The 17,467-nt window shown below is 40.3% G+C and overlaps 1 protein-coding gene across 1 annotated transcript in view; it reads right to left on the bottom strand.

Moving 5' to 3' along the window:
- Positions 1-2,442: 2,442 nt before the first annotated feature.
- COL4A3 (collagen type IV alpha 3 chain) overlaps positions 2,443-17,467 on the bottom strand; it is a 127,343-nt gene continuing 112,318 nt past the window's right edge. Inside the window, exons 44-52 of the mRNA XM_036253361.1 lie at positions 15,152-15,224; positions 12,738-12,809; positions 12,526-12,651; positions 11,614-11,712; positions 8,399-8,611; positions 4,750-4,927; positions 4,508-4,622; positions 3,163-3,335; positions 2,443-2,623 (exon numbers count right to left, since the gene is read on the bottom strand). Of these exons, the coding sequence (XP_036109254.1) occupies positions 2,539-2,623; positions 3,163-3,335; positions 4,508-4,622; positions 4,750-4,927; positions 8,399-8,611; positions 11,614-11,712; positions 12,526-12,651; positions 12,738-12,809; positions 15,152-15,224 (1,134 nt within the window). The 3' untranslated portion in view covers positions 2,443-2,538. The remainder of the gene's footprint in view (positions 2,624-3,162; positions 3,336-4,507; positions 4,623-4,749; positions 4,928-8,398; positions 8,612-11,613; positions 11,713-12,525; positions 12,652-12,737; positions 12,810-15,151; positions 15,225-17,467) is intronic.

Genomic DNA, 17,467 nt, shown 5'->3' with positions numbered 1-17,467 from the left:
AAATTTAAAAGAAATAAGTTATTAACATTTTATTTGCAGAGTTCAATCTTCATAACATTATAAGCTACTCATAGATTATAAAGCTACTAGTAGAAAGTAGTGCACACAAGCAATGTTTTAATGCTCAGTCTTAGGATTATGACTCAGCAACTTAATATGGCTTCTCTGGAACTGAGCATCACTTGTCTTCCTTGGAAGTTACCAAGAGACGACGGAGGCCAGGAGACAGACAGAGGCCAGGAGATAAGCGGAGGCCAGTCATGTGGCATTAGCACCAGTCTAGGGCTTTTTCTTATTAGTAACATTAGATAACCTTAAGTTCATTTGTGATTTTGAACTTGAAAGAGAAGCACAAGTGGAAAAACTGTAGTCAGCTCTACCTGGTAACTGCCTGTAGAATTGTTTTTTGGGGTGTTTGCCTAGAGCAGTTTTTTTCAGCCTTTAGTGTGCATTGGAAATCACCTGGAGGGCTCGTTAAAACAGATTTTTGGGCCTTACCCCCAGAGTTTTTGATTCTGTAGGTCTGGGGTTGGCCCTGGAATTTGATTTGTGACAAGTTCCTAGATGCTGCTGGTCCAGGGACCACATTCTGAGAACTTCTGGTCTATAGAGGGTTTGTGGAGATCTGTTAGCCCTCTATGCCATTACAGTACAATTGGAACAGTAGGATATTTTTAGACCAAAAAGTCTTAATAGCAGGTGAGTCTAAATAAATAATCTAAGTAAAATGCACTTCTTAGTTTAAATGTAAAGATGGCTTGACAGCGGTCACATGAGCAGTGGAGGATGTGGACTGTGGTCAACAGTCTGCTGTCTTCTGGGGCCACATCTTCACTTCCAACAACTGAGATTGAAGCAGTAAAACCCAAGTTTAAATAACAGCACCACCAACTCCACCTAGCTGGACCAAGAAACATCTTCAGAACTTTTTCTTAGGATGCCTGACTTCTGAGACTCATCAAGTAGTGTGCTACCATCAAGTATAAATGATTTTTAATGTTTTGCAGGTCTTTGTCCAGACCTTGCCTTCTGCGCTGCCTAAGAAAAGCTAGCCTAGGGGAACCTAGAAGTCCAGGGCTCTCCTTGGGCATAATACATCTTATTTTTAAACCTTTATCGAGGTTTAAAATCTGTTGAATTATGATGAACTATTAGGACAGAGGTAAAGGAAGCAAAGGGGGAAAAACAACTTAGGTATGTAGGATTTCTAACAGAAACAGCAAGTTACCTTTTCCAGGACATTATATCTATTATATCAGACAAATCTCTTTTTTCCCCCTTAGTGTTTCTGTGATTTCGCACAGTGCCTGAGGCATGGCTTGGCGTTGAATGAAATGCTTATTAAGTTGAATTAACTAACCTTGGGAATGTATCAACAAGCTGAAAAACAAGTTTAAAGACACAGCTGCCAAGTTATACAATTTGTACACTAAGATTTTTACACAATGGACTTTCTCAACATAGTTTAAAAGAACATGTTATATAAAAAACACATTTTTACCAAAGAATAAGAGAAGTAACAAGGGAATCTCTAAATATCCAAATTGAATGGAATATTTAGAGCAAAGGAAAAATTTTCTGAGCCTGAGTAACCAGCACATGTTATAAGTTCTTTCATGGATTACTGAACTACTCAATTATACGCACCAAAATTTATAGGGATGGCGGTAAAGTATGCACCTAATAAGTGGTTCTCTTGTTATTTGTGTGGGTGTTGTTTTAAAAGGAAAGCTAAAATCACACATTTTAGAGTATGTGTATAAAAAATTTCTATTAAAATTAATTCACAAAGGGTAAAAATTATACCTACTTGGAACACAAGTAGGCTGTATTGCTGCAGTGAAATGAATTCAATGGACAAATAAAAAGACTTCTTAAAAATACAAAACAAAACCATACGGTGTTGCCAAGGCTCTTGTGATTCCATTCAGGGACCCTCCCCTTTTGGCCTTAGTATTGGAGATGTTTAAAAGAGCACCAGAAAATCCAGGAACCTCAGTTTAATTCTGGTTCCCTCAAGCCTTAAGTTAATTAACAGACCTGTAAGTCCAGTTCCATCATTGATGCCTCATACTCCACTCGCCCCATCTCCTCTACTTAGAATCTCAAGTCTTCGGAAGTAGGTGGTGGGCAATCTAAAACTGTTACAGCCTCCCTGAGTCTCAAAGACTGGAATAGAAGGGGGCAAATCTTGGCAACTCAGTGGACCAAATAGGTCTTCACTTGTAGCATCAGATTTTATGTAGTCATCAGTTAGTAATGCGTTTGGTACAAATGGAATACAATTTCAGTGATATTTTGTGGAAACTCTGCTGCCTTGCCATAGGGGGACTTCAAAACACAGATTTGGAGACCAAGATCATAGAAAGAACTTAAAAGAAATGCTTTTTTGTATGGGGAAACAAATAGAAACTTTGTACCAAACCATCATAGAGTGATATTGTTTGGTTAGAGAAAAATACTTAAATAACTGCATGTTCTGTGTCATTACTTGGTTATTTAAGATGAAAAATAACAGTTCTGTTTTCTTTGATTTATTCACTGTCTTCTCTTCATGCACACTCGACAGCGACTTATTATATTTTCTAACTCCCCAGCTTTCACAGTTGATGAAATAGGTCTTCTGGAAAAGCAAAAACAAAAAATACCATCAATTTGTAGATAAAAAAGGAATGCTTGCTGGGTTTGAGTTTTATTACTGCATATTGTAGCTCATCTAAACTTTATTATAGGAGGTATATTTCTGAAAAGGTATATATGTCAACTTTTTATTATTTTAGTTGTATTTCAGTAGCACTAAGGAAACACAGATCATATTTTTGTAATGAAAACCACCCGCTTTTTAAATATCCTTTCTTAAAAGTCTTCCAATACAGTAAATTAAAATTAGATCATTTAACGGTTTTATTTAGTAATGTATTATACATTTATTCTAAATATTAAATGCATCTAGTGATACCTTTGTTGGTACAGTAGTACAAAACCATGGCTGCTTGTTGATTCTTGTAAACTGGAAGTGCCAAGTTAAACAGGATTTTATTGGCATGTAAGATTTTAAAAATATGAGCACATCAACACACAGGTAATGAAAATCTAACACAGGCAACCTTTCAATAGTTCTGCAGTTGAGTCATTAGATTAAACTTGACTCTGAATAATTACCTGAACATTCTTTGGGGGTTTAATGAAGCCAACCAGAAACTGTAGGAGTTTGAATAGTAGTTGCATGTTCCTCTTCCATGACACTCTATAAATGGACTGGCTCGGAATTCTTCCAGACAGGATCCGGGGGATGCCAGTGCTTGCCCGGCGCCCTCAGAACCCGCGCTCGTGAACTATACAATAAAAATATCTGAATAAAGATACTGTGCAAGGTGTTGAAATGTTTAATGTTTTTTTTTTTTTTGGTAATAGAAGACGAGAAAAAAAAGCATGAATTAAACTTCTTATGTTTCTTTGCTCAGATTGGCTAACATTCCAGTTACTTTCAAGTGAGTTAGAGTCATCAAAAAGAAAGTAAAAACTGTTTCTTTTGCTTGGAATACTCTTTTCCCCCACGTGTGACCGTGTGACCGGTTCTTTCTTATTGTTCAGGGGTCTGCTTCAATGTAACTTCCAAAGGCTTTCTTTGATCTCGTCCCTGTCACAGCCCCCTTTATCTTGCCTTAGGTCCTTCATACCACCAATCAGCACCTGTACTCATCGCTATTGTTATTGTATCTTCTCGTGTACTGTCTACCTTCACTAGGATGGAAGCTCCAGGAGAGCAGGAACTTGGGTTCACTGCTGGTATCCTTAGTGGCATATGGTGGGCGTTCAATAAATAGTTATTGAATTCACGATTGAAAGTATGGACATCTGTGAGTAACGAAGGGAAAATGCTATCATAAATGATGCTGTACAGAGTATGAATAACCATTTACTGCATATGTGCAGCTCTCAGACTCACAGATGGTCAGTTCATAGATTTCATTTAGCACTTACATCTGGGGTATTTCTCTTTAAAAGTCTATTTCTCTTAGTTTCCATCTTCATATGAATGTCAAAGGGAACAGTATAAGGCATAAAGATGTCGGAGCAGACAGAGTTGGGTGCAAATCCTAGCATTACCTCTTACTAGTTGTGAGACCTTGAGGAAATTATTCCTCCCCCCCCCCCCCAATCTGTAGATTATAGAAACTACCTTGCAGGATTTTTGTAAGGATTATGGAGGATGTATATAAAATACATGCCACATTAAAAATAGACATTTTATTACCAATATTGTAGCTACCATTCACCTAAATGTTTTATTTAGAATTGTGTGGGTAATCTTCTGAGAAGCCTATTTTTTCAAATGCTCCATTGTTTACCAATAAACAACTTATTGCTTTTTAAAAAGGGTATATTTTCAGATTTTCAAGCAAATGTTCATGACATATTATATATATGGATGACAGGCACATCATTTTGGGGGCAGTCAGGATTCTACAGGCATTCTGTGAATTTGCTGTTCCTTTTCCCTTACCATGAGGAAAGAAAATCCTTCCCAAAGAGAAATCCAGCCATGGGGACATGAGGGAATGTCAGTGGTTTGGCTGTGAATGGCTATGGCCATTGCAGGACCTTCACAGACAGTACATCTGTAACATAAAACAAGGAATAGGGTGGCATCTCCACTTTCTACACTGTGATGTACTGCTTACAGTTCAATTACAAATGAAGTATTTCACCTTATCCCAACACAAAACTAAGAGATTAAATTTTTACCTGCTAATATAAGGCTCCAGGGCCCTGCCAGTAATTGGAGCCATGTCCATTGGCATCGGAGCTGGTGTTGACAGCCAGTATGAATAATCATTTCGAGATGCGAAATTACATACATCATTGATGTTACAGAATAAGAATGGCATTGTGGTAAATCTCTGTAGGCAGCTTCCAAGTGTTCCTAATAAAACATCAGACTGGGTATCACTTTCAGTAAATTAAAGTTATTTTGAATATTGTTACTAGATAGAGATTAATTAAAACATAATCTATGGCAAAAACTGAAGAAAGACAACACAAAAGAGTTATTAGCAAAATGTGTTATGGACGTTTTAATAATGATTAAAATCAAAGATCTAATAGGCAAACAAATCCTCCTTTTTCCACCTTTAATACTTCTGTGGCCCTTTCTAATCAGTCTAGAACTTGAGGACTGGTAGAGGTCAATTAGAAAAATGTTTTTGCTTCAAAGTATTCCCAGTTCTTGATATATGTATAATACATCTCCTCATTGACATCAAAACTACAACTACATCTAGAATAGCTGTCTCTGAGAACGACCTGAAGACTAGCAGAACAGATTTTCTATGACTACAGATATAAAGAAAAAGCTACATTGAAACGGATAGGAGGGATAGAGACTAAGTCTAATTAGGACCTACTCTATCTCCCACTCCCCATGTGATGACTCACAACTGCAGAGGTTTTTCCCTGAAGAGTGAGGGGTCTGAGCCCTAGTCTGGGGTACTTGAACCAGGAAAAGGAACCCCTATAACATCTGGTTTGAAAACTAGTAGCGCTTATGTTTGGGAGAGCCAGAGGGCTGTAGGAAACCTAGGTTGTGCTCTTTCTGAGTCCCAGCACAGGGGAAGCAGTTTGAAAAGAACCTAGGTCATATGTAAAGGTGATACACTGACTCATTTTAGGGTGTGTGCCAGAGGGACAAGGGTCTGTTAGAACTTTCTCCTGAGTCAGGTGTCATTTGCCCCTCTTCTTTAACCTAGCTGGTCTGATACTGGCAGGTGCCACTTCTGATACTCTCCATTAACCTTGCTTACACTTTTTGCCCCACCCTGGCATTTCCCCAAGGACCCACCCAGGCTAGCACCCCTCCAATGAGGCTCCTGCCCTGCGACACCCAGTGGGTGGCCTTATCAACACCAACACACAGGAGTGTGTCTGCAACAGTGTGGCTGGGCCTTGCACACCAGTGAGCCTGCAGCAGTTGTGGCCAGGCCTTATAACCAGCAGGCTGGGGAACACCTTCTTGCCAGTCATAGAAGTTGTGGCCCAGCCACAACAGGAGGTCACACTAGTCCACCCAGGGAACACTGCTTGAGTACATGGCTCTGGTGACAAGGGGGATTCCACATTGGGCCCTATTGGACACCTAAATAAGGCCACTTTTTTAAGACCAGGAGTTTTAGGTGAGCTACCTAATACATAGAAACAAACAGGCAAAATGAGAGAAAAGAATATGTTCCAAACAAAAAACAGGACAAAATCCCAGAAAAAAACTGAATGAAACTGAAGTAAGCTGTCTACCAGATAAAGAGTTCAAAGTAATAGTCATAAAGATGCTCTTAAAACTCTTCAGACAAGAAAAATTATTAAAAAGGACCTATCAGTACTGAAGAATATAACAACTGAAATGAAAAATACACTGAAGGGAATCAACAACAGATCAGATGACACAGAAGAATGGATCAGCAATCAGGAAGACAAGATAGCGAACATCACCCAACTGGAAGATTAAAAAGAAAAAAGAATGAAAAAGAAATGCTAACATAAGGGACATTTGAGACAACATCAAGTGTATATTCAAGTCATAGTGGTCCCAGAAGGAGAAGAAAGAAAGGGACAGAAAATCTATTTGAAGAAATAATGGCTGAAAACTTCTAACTTGACAAAGGAAGCAGACTCCAAGTCCAGGAGGCACAGAGAATCCCAAACAAGATGAACACAAACAGACCCACACCAAGACACATTATAATTAAATTGTTAAAAGTTAAAGATGAAGAGAGAATCTTAAAAGCAGCAAGAAAAAAATTAGTTACATACAAGGGAATGCCTGCCCATAAGAGTATCAGCTGACTTTTTTTAAAATTTTAATTAATTTTTTTTTTATCCTCACTCGAGGACATTTTTCCATTTTTTGCTCAGGTAGAGTGGGAGGGAGAGAGAGGAACAGAGAGAGAGAGAGAAACATCGACGTGAAAGGAACACATCGAGTGTCTGCCACCCACATGACCAACCAGGGCCGGGGACAAACTGCAACCGAGGTACGTGCCCTTAGCGGGAACCAAACCCGGGTCTCTCTGGACCGCAGGCCAACGCTCTAACCGCTGAGCCAAACCGGCCAGGGCTCAGCTGACTTTTCAAGAGAAACTTTGCAGGCTGGGAGTGGCATGAGATATTCAACATGATGAAAGGGAAAAACTGACAACCAAGAATACCCAGCACGGTTATCATTCAGAATTGAAGATGAGATCAAGATTTTCCCAAACAAGCAAAAGCTAAAGAAGTTCATCACCACTAAACCGGTATTAAAAGAAATGTTAAAGGGAATTCTTTAAATAGAAAAGAAAAGGCCAAAATCAGAAATAAGAAAATATATGAAAGAAAAAAATCTCACTAGTAAAGACAAACATAGTAAAGATAGACCAACCACTTAGAAATCTAGTATGAAAATGACTAAGTGTTCAATTGAAAAAACATAGGGTGACTGAATGAGACTCCAGATAGAATGACGCACAGACTGAATATAAAGGGGTGGAAAAGATACTTCATTAAAAGGGAAACAAACAAAAAAGGAAGCTGGGATAGCATTACTTATATCAGACAGAGAAGACTTTAGAACAAAGGCTATATAACAAGAGACCAAGAAGGACCCAGCAATTCCACTTCTGGGTGCACAATTGAAGTAAGTGAAACAGTAATTCAGAAAGATATGTCCACCTCTATGGTCACTGCAGCATTATTTACAATAGCAAGACACGGAAGCAACCTAGGTGTTCACCAGTAGATGAATGTATGAAGAAGAAATCAATACACATATACACACACAATGGAATATTTCCCAGCCATGAAAAATAATAAAATCTTATCATCTGTGACAACAGGGATAGACCTAGAGGATATTATACTAAGTGAAATAAGTCAGAGAAAAACAAATACTTTATCATTCCACTCATGTGTGGAATCTAAAAAACTAAACAAATGAACAAACAAACTCATACAGATAACTGATAGTTGCCAGAGGGTTGGGTAGTGACCGTATGGGCAAAAATGTGAAGGGGATTAAGAGGTACAAACTTACAAATAGTCATAGGTATGCAATCAATATCATAGTAACTTTGTACAGTGACATGGATAGTGTACTTTTTGTGGTGATCACTTTGTAAGGTGTATAAATATGAAATATCACTGTGTGATACACCTGAAACTAATTACATTGTATGTCAATTATACTTTAATTAAAAAGAGCTTTACATTCCAGAATAAAAATTAGACCTGAGGCCAATGTTTTATTTACTCTCTTAAAAAGTACTGTAAGATACCCAAGGGACTTTAGGGAGAAGTACTCCATACCATAAAAAGTCACAATCTGTATTTGGAACAGAGTGCGTGGGAACTGGGATTGGGACATTACCCAGGTCTTGTCCATGAGCTTGTTCATTTCCTTGTACGAAAAGAAGAGAAAACCCACTATAGAGTGGCTTAGTTCCTTCTGGACAGGAAGGAATCGCTGTGGTCTGACTGTGCCGGGTGAAGATAAAGCCTCTCATCGTTGTTCTGGTTGCAGGTGGTCCAATGTCACCGGGTTTCCCCTTCAAACCTGGCATTCCATCGAATCCAGGTGGCCCTTCAAGAAACACGATATACATGTTGCAACACAAGCAACCTCAAACTTGTTCCAAAGTCCTAATTTAAATGTTTGTGTATATCTGATAAGCCCCAAATATAGAAAGGAGTCACAAAGAATAGTGGCCAAACAATATTATTAAAATGCTGACTAATGTCACAGTGCCTGTGATTATAGATACTTGTGTATATCTTATGATGAACTTTTTGAGATCAGGTCTTCTTCGTCTTAGTATTTCTTTGGTGCCTAATACCTCTGGTAGATCTCATGTACATCTTTTATGCATAAATCAAATATGTCATACATTGTGGGGAACAAGAAACCAAATGTCTATAATGTGAAAATCTATTCAATAAGAAAAAAATTACATGGGCTTTTCATAAATTCAGTCAACATGGAAAACATTGACAGTGCCTTTCAAAGGTGCAAACTTCAAGAAAGTTTTTGATCAATTAGTAAGGCAAATGAAAACAAGACTTTTTTTCCTGTGATAAGTTAGTTTATGAGTTAAAATCAAAGATTTTTTTTTTTTTTTTTTTACGTTGTAGTTTCTCTACATTTGGAATAGGCTAGTTAATACACATTTGTCACTATCCTTTCTCTCCTTCCTCCTGTTCTCCCTTCATTAAATACCTACTATTTATGATACTGGCAGAGACTCGCCACCCCCATCCCATCACCCCTGGTCTATTTCCCCTGCCACTGCTCTCTGATCCCCACCCAAGCAGATTTGGGTGATGGTTCTTAAGAGTTCTAAGGACATGCACAACCAGCAGAGACTTTAATTTTTGGCCATTCATCGGGGGAGGTATTTTTCCCCATAAACAACCATGCCATGGAGTCAGGCAGTCCCCTGGTTTAGTCCCAATTAAAGTCAATGCTTTTCACAAGGATTTGGTAAAGCCCCAATATTATATATTTTTCGGTCTCCCCCCACCCTATTCCTATCTTCTGAGTCTGTGGCTTATTCTTTGAAATTAAAAATAGACCATATCTAATTCTTCAAAGTCGTCTTGAAAAGTCAAATTGCCATGTTTTAAATATATCAGGGGAAGGCCCGGTCAATGTGGCCCAGTGGTTGAGCGTCGGACCATGCACCAAGAGGTCACCGGTTCGATTCCCAGTCAGGGCACATGCCCAGGTTGTGGTCCTGATCCCCAGTGGGGGGCATACAGGAGGCAGCCAATCAGTGTTCTGTCTCATCATTCTGTTTCTATCTCTCTCTCCCTCTCCCTTCCTGTCTCGAAAAATCAATAAAGAAAAAAATTATAAATAAATAAATATATCAGGGAAGGTGTCTTCACCATTCCTAGTATCTACTCTCTTTGGGGCTCTAACTGGCTCCATGCAGATCCGGTCCCTTCAGATCTCAGCACAGGAACTGTGAAGTGATTAAATGTGACAGAAATTCAGGTGAGCGATTATGCAAATAAGTATGATCCAAGGATACTCTGGATTTCCAAGAAAGGCCAAGGCTTAGTTTAGACCAATGCTTGACTCCTACATACCTTTCTCATTTTAGTGAGGCCCTTAATAGCATTAGGACTGATTTTGTCTACTTGCTAATCATTCTCAATACAACATAATTTGCATTGTAGTACCTTTGCTCTTGCTGTGGTCCCATTCTGAATCACTGACTTAGCCATAAAGTTGTTTTAATTAATACAATTATCAGTAAGGCTTTTTTTTTTTTTACCACTTTGAAAAACACATTTGAAGGAAAGTCAAATAAATAGTGCTCTAATGTACACTCACGACTGCTAAATTATGAGTTATCAAATAAATGTTAGCATTCTATTTGAATTTTTAATTATTTTTCTTTATTGACATTAGAGAGTGAGGAAGGGAGAAGGAGAAAGAGATAGAAACATTGATGAGAGAGAACATCGATTGGCCACCTCCTGCATGCCCCCGCTGGGGATTTGGCCCACAACCTGGGCGTGTGCCCTGATTGGGAATCAAACTGGCAACCTCTTGGTGCATGGGTCAACGCTCAACCACTGAGCCATACCCGCTGGGCTATATTTGAATTTTTAAAGATTTAAGTCTCTAGACTTTACAGTTTTATTATAGTAGATCTGGGTATATATCGGTAAGTTGGGAAATCACATTTAGAATTTTTTTCTTGTTTTAACAAAGGCAGCAATCCTAAATAAGATTTGGACATCTAGGTGGTTTCTAGGAGGTGCTTTTGAAACTTGCAGAAGATAGATTTTGATCCAGGTGAACATATAGCTTATGTTCAGATTTAAAAATATATTTTTTTAATCCTCACCTGAAGATATTTTTTCCATTGATTTTTAGAGAGAGTGGAAAGCAGGGAGGGAGGGGGAGAGAGAAAGAGAAAAACATCAATGTGACAGAGACATATTGATTGGTTGCCTCCTGCATTCACCCAGACCAGGGCTGGGGATCAAACCTGCAACCCAGGTACATGCCCTTGACCAGGAATCAAACCAGAGACACTTTGGTCCAAGGGCCAACACTCTAACCACTGAGCCACACTGGCCAGGGCCAGACTAAAATATTTAAAAGACCCACCCCCACCCCTCCAAGATACACAGAATTGTTGAGTTGTATCAAGAATGGTATAGTTAAAACATGGCTTTCCAAAGTATAGATACTGAGTTGTTCTTCTATTCATGCCAAGATAATATTTCTCTACTGTATACCACTCCAATAATTACTATCATTAATTAAGTAGTCCTATCAATTAAAAACAGCACTGGCCTTTCTGAAAATAGAATTAGTGCTTCATTAGGTCTTTCTGTTCTCAGGCTAAAATTTGGAGCACATCTATGCAGTTAGGAGATAGGAAGAATGGTGTAGTCCAGTGGCTTCTGATTTTTCATCTTCTTTTAAATGAACTTTTCATGGCTGGTGTTTAGTCTAAGCTGAACAACACAAACCGAAAGACCTAGATTACTACTGTAGTCACATACTCAAATGAGACCTCTGTCTGCTGAAGCAGCGTTCCGGTGAAGGAACAAGCCAGCTGTTACCTTGATCTCCTTTGCGACCTTTGTCGCCCTTTTCGCCACCTGGTCCAGGAATGCCTGGTTTTCCATCCTTGCCTGGTTTACCTCTTGGCCCACAGGGTCCTACGAAACAAACGAAAAAACCAACATTGCATTGAATAGTTCATACGAGATGAAAGGTAGGGTGGTCTGTCAGCCCAGTTCACCTAGGACTTCCCCAGTTTCAGCAACGAGAGTTCTGCACACCGAGCAGACCTTAAGCCTTATGCAAACTGGGACAGTTGGTCATCCAATTTGTTACACACTAGTTCCAGGAAGAAAGCCCCTTAGCAATGAACTAGGAGTACATGAAACACAGCATTTCAAAGTTGTGCTGCCATTTTGATTGATGCTGTTCCTGAATTCATTATGCCCTTGTACCAGTCAAAGTAATATGCCATTTCCCAGGTGATTCAAGCAAACAGAATATAATTCCATTCAGAAGACTATTACAATGTGCTAAACCCACAAAGGGTTATTTCAATTTTCATACACCAATATAAGATTAAGCATGTATTTGTATTTACGACTTTTCCAAGTGCTATACAAAGTTAGAAAAGTATCAATACACAGAAGCCAGGTTTATTCAGTCAATCAATTAGAAATAGAACTCCAAGACTAACAGTTGTCAGAGAAGACAGATACAATAATTCTACCTTAATAAAAAACGAACAAAAAAACCCTCAAGTGCCCTAAAGTACATTTGCTCAAGTTTATACTATACACGACAGCTTTCAGTAGATTCAAAAGGTCTTGTATTCGCTGGTCAAGAGTAAAATGAGCTCAATTCTAAAACTGACTGCAAAAACCTCTATGATGTGTAACAGTTTCTGTGAAGTATCATTTGCTGATCCAACCACTTCCTAGTGATCCAAGTCAATGCTGCCAGCCCCACACCTGGGATTCCTGGTGGCCCCTGTGGCCCGGGCTCTCCTTGCATCCCTGGTCCTCCAGCTTGACCTGGTGGCCCAGGACTTCCTGGAAGGGAGATGATCTCAAGTGTGCCAGGGTCTCCACGGGGACCTATTGACATGAGCATAAGAAGATGGTGGCCTTACTGATGAGCTCACTTTCTTCATGGAGAGCAGTACTGAGGAGATAGTATTTACCTGGTGGTCCTCTTGGCCCAGTTTGCCCTGGAGGTCCAGCTGATCCCAGAAATCCTGGATTACCCTTCTCTCCTTTAAAAAAAAAATTGGGGGGAGGGAGCGGGCAATGTGATTCTACTTAGAACAATGGGTTTCCTAGCTCTTCAGGTTGGTGATCAACTCTAAGGATAGATACTGGAAGTTACAACCGGAGGTTATAAGCTCTGTGACAGCCTACAACTTAATTCTATTCACATGGATATGGGCATTTCATTTGGACCCAATTGATCATGTTTAATATCTATTGAAACATATATTCTAGAAGTAAGCATTAAAATTTTGTATTTAGCATTGAAAGGGGAGAGTTTCTAAGAGTTCACTGTGTAACTTCAGAAACCAATTCAATTTAATATCACAGGTAAAATATGAAGCGACATTAAAACCTATTTTAGCACTTCCTGGTAAATTATATTGGTTGTCATAGTTATCTATTTTCTCAGCTTCTTACTCCAGCTTTTCTAACAGCCCAGAGTTGATTACGTTAGGAACTCTCATGAGTACATTTAGAATATCTGATTTTAAAACATCCTTACTCAAGGAAGGATATATATTTTTTGATTTTAGGTAAAGAGGATTGGTAGAGAGGGAGAGGGAAACATTGATGTTGAGAGAGAAACCTCAATCGGTTGCCTCTCGTATGTGCTCTGACTGAACCCAAAATCTAGGCATATGCCCTGACCAGAAATCGAACCCACAGCCTTTTGGTATATGGGATGACACTCCAACAAACTGAGCCACCCGGCTGGGGCTAGAATATCTGTTTTGATATAATCCATCAAAGTGGTAAGGTTTCTCTCTCAGTCTTTGACATGAGTATAAGGTTCCAAGAATCATTGATTTGGATGAATACTCTCTTATAAACATCTTGACATATGTAGTTATTACATCTGATTACTTAGAAAGACTTTAATACTACTAAATATGATATTCACTGAAGAAATACAATAAAATAATTACCAAAAGTTGACTGGCAACTAAACTATATACTATCCACATGATACCAGAACTCGAGGAAGGTGTTAACATTTACTTACGTACAGCAGAGAAAGCCTAAATATTTTTCACTTTGGAGATTAAAAATTTCTAAATAAAAAATGTGCAGACTCCTCAGTGCCAGCTGATAGATGGTCTTATTCTGAAATCTGAGAGTTAATTGACTGTTTCATGGAGCATATTTTAAGAGAACTGGATTTTATGAATCTCCCCCAAAATACCTTTACATATCTCACCAGAATGTTTCTTTAGTGGGGCCATTATATAATTTTCAAACTTAGATATTACTGTTTTGAGTTTGGGAGAGTGACAGGTGGCACACAGTTGTCCCGGGCTGCCTGCGGGCAGTCACCGACCCAGTGTCTAATGAGACTTCTCAGAATCACTTTGATTCATTCTTAGCAAATTTGCTCCTTGTGGAGTCAGAGGTTGGAAGCACGAAAAAGGCTCCTTGAACTTCACCTTCCCCTCCCTTAGACCTGGAAGAGTTTTCCTTTGTGAAAATGTGGCTTCGTTCACTTTGGCTTACACTCATTTTTTAGCACCTTCCAGTCGAATAGATTCCCTACCGAAATATGTATACTAGAGGATTTAACCTGGGAAGACAACAGATCCCAAAATCAAAACCTTGTTTGAGATCATATCACCCTTATGGAAGATTGGAGAATTTCTAAAACCTGAAGCTTAACTTTCTGTGTATGAACATTTTAAACTTAAAAACCCCAAAAGTATAGGTTTTTTTTTCTTCCTGATTAAACACATAATACACAAGTGTTTAAATCTATATATAAACATTTACTTACCCCCCCCACTAACAAACAGGTTCTTTTAGATTTTCAGCTTTCAAAAATCGTAACACATGCACAAGTTCAAATAAACACTCCAAAGCAATGCTGTTGATAGTAATATAGTCCCCCATCCCCCAACCCACACACATCAGTACGCTCAAAGGTAATCACTTCAAACTGTTTCTGTGTAGTTTTCCTATAGTTTCCATCTTTAAGGTATGTTTTTAATTTTCAAGCCCCCTGGGTTTGGGTGCTGGTGGAATCTTCCTTCTTCACTAACACTGAGGTCTTATTTGTACTAACCCTAAATGTCTGGGGCGACCGGAGGAGTTTAGTAAACCTGTGGGCCCTAATGCAGCTGTTCTCAACCTGTGGGTCGCAACCCCTTTGGGGGTCGAATGACCCTTTCACAGGGGTCACCTAAGACATAACAATTATAGTTATGAAGTAGCAACGAAAATAATTGATGGTTGGGGTCACCACAACATGAGGAACTGTATTAAAGGGTCACGGCATCAGGAAGGTTGAGAGCCACTGCAGTGTGAGTCTCAGTCATCTTATTTGCTTCCAGAGAGCAGTGCGTGAAAACAGTACCTTTCCTGCCTGGAAATCCGGGGAATCCAGGGTCACCTCTGAGCCCCGGTGGACCTGGAGGACCTGGTGCTCCCTGTATTTAAAATGAAAGGGAGCAGAACCACAGACACATTTTAAAAACCACAACGTTCACTGCAGGGGTTTTAAACAAAAAGGTATAATATGTTGGGTAAGAATGAGCTAAAGTTAAGAGACATCTTTTTTCTTTTTAACCTTTATTGTTGAGAGTATTGCGGATTCCCCCCCCCCCACCTCCCCCATTACCCCCCTCCACGTGGTTCCTGCCCCACCCCAGGCCTTCATCACCCTATAGTCTGTGTCCATGGGCAATGAATATACTCATGTAAATTCTTTGATTTTAACCTTCCAGTCCAGTGTTTCACCTCCTATAATTCCTCTGCCACCTAGATTTCTCCTTGGGACTATCATTTTATTTATTTATTTATTTTAATGATTTTTTAGAGAGAGAGAAATAGAAACATCGATGTGAGAGAGAAACATCAATGGCTGCCTCCTGCACGCCCCCTACTGGGGATCGAGCCTGCAACCCAGGCATGTGCCCTGACCGGGAATCCAACCGGACCTCTCAGTCCATGGGACAACACGCAATCCACCGAGCCACACTGGCCAGGCAGGACTATCATTTTCAATAAGAAAAAGAAGTAAAAGATAACCTGAAGCCCAAGAGCAAACACAACTTCTGATACTCATGAATGTCGTGTCAGCATTGGATGGATACAGTTGGATGGGGAAGAGCAGGCACCAGACTGCCAGAATAAAAAACTATAATTTGTATTTGTAATTTCTGCAAAGACAAGCTGTTGAATTGTAACACCCACCATCATTCTAACTAAGCCAGCAGAGTTGTAAATGGCTCCTGGTCAGACAGGTAGAAGTGATGTGACTGGGGAGGGAGCGTGAAGGGATTGGTAGGGCAGTTCTGACACCCACTTTGGACAAGGATGCAATGATCGGACCGGGCGGAGATGCTGCCTCCTTAGGAGGCTCACAGGAATTGCTCTTGTAGTGTCAGGTGCCCAAGAAAAGACATGGGAGGAGGGGGAGGGGGCAGGGCTTCCGGAAAGAGCCATACATCAGAATGTATGTTAAATCTGCACTTACAGTGACCATGTGAATTGAGACAGAATGCTATTTCTTGAAAACAGTGAACATGAGGAAAACCAAGAACAAGACTGCCCTTGGGCCAGCTGTGGAGTAGGAAGACTCAGCAAGAAGCAGTCCTGTTGCTTGGATGAGGTGGTTGTGAGGTTAAAAAGGGGGGGAGAGTACACAGAACCATCTGATCCAGGCCTTCCAGGCTTCTGAGGTCTGCAGAGTAGCCAGGGAGGAGGGCCCGGTGCCAGGCCCAGCCCTTGGGTAGGAGGGAGCTCCTCCATGCAAGGGGAGAGCAGATGAAGGCACCCAGCTAGTTGAGACACCCATCAAGTAGAATTGCCTTTCAAGTGCCAATGTAGATGCCTGGACCTTGGAACCCTCAGAAGATTTAAGAGAGATCACATTTCCAAACCAGACTTTCCACATCCCAGTATCCTGGGGAGAACTTCTGATGTGATCATAGGGTCAGTGCCGCTTCCAAAGAATAACGGAGAACATGAGAGATATCCAAGACTGAAGGAGGGCAGATATCTCATTTTTCAAAAAAAAAAAAACAAAAAAAAAAAACAAAAGGGTAGATTTTGGAAACCAAACACCAAGAGATCTTAAGAGAGCAACACAGTTGCTGCCCCGGAACATGTCTGACAGAACTCTGACTTCCTCATCAGTCTCCAAGAGTTTGAAGTAAGCAGAGGGATCGGAAAGCTAGGGGGATGGCTGAGGGGTTGAGAAGGGACGGAACTGAGAGAGAAATAGGCTGGGAGCATGAGCCGAAATCAGCAAGATGACATCCAGGAACGGTAAATGTGCAAGTCCTGCAGTTACGTCTCAAGTAAACAATAGACAGGACAAGAACTAATGGAGAAAGCTTGGCAGTATTTCACGAGGAAAAGGCACACGGGCTCTTGCTGCCCACAGGATGGTGGGGGCGGCCGGGCAGCCGGGTGGATTTCAGGTTGGATTATAAAGCGGTGATGTCAGGCCCTGGCCGGTTTGGCTCAGCGGTTAGAGCGTTGGCCTGCGGTCCTGAGAGACCCGGGTTCGGTTCCCGCTAAGGGCACCTACCTCGGTTGTAGTTTGTCCCCGGCCCTGGTCGGTTGTGTGGGTGGCAGCCACTCGATGTGTTCCTTTCACGTCGATGTTTCTCCCTCTCTCTGTTCCTCTCTCTCCCTCCCACTCTACCTGAACAAAAAATGTAAA

The sequence above is a fragment of the Molossus molossus genome, unplaced genomic scaffold, assembly GCF_014108415.1.
Source record: "Molossus molossus isolate mMolMol1 unplaced genomic scaffold, mMolMol1.p scaffold_m16_p_11, whole genome shotgun sequence".
NCBI lineage: Eukaryota > Metazoa > Chordata > Mammalia > Chiroptera > Molossidae > Molossus > Molossus molossus.
The sequence above is the reverse complement of the archived record's forward strand: the minus strand, read 5'-3'. Positions and strand labels throughout refer to the sequence as shown.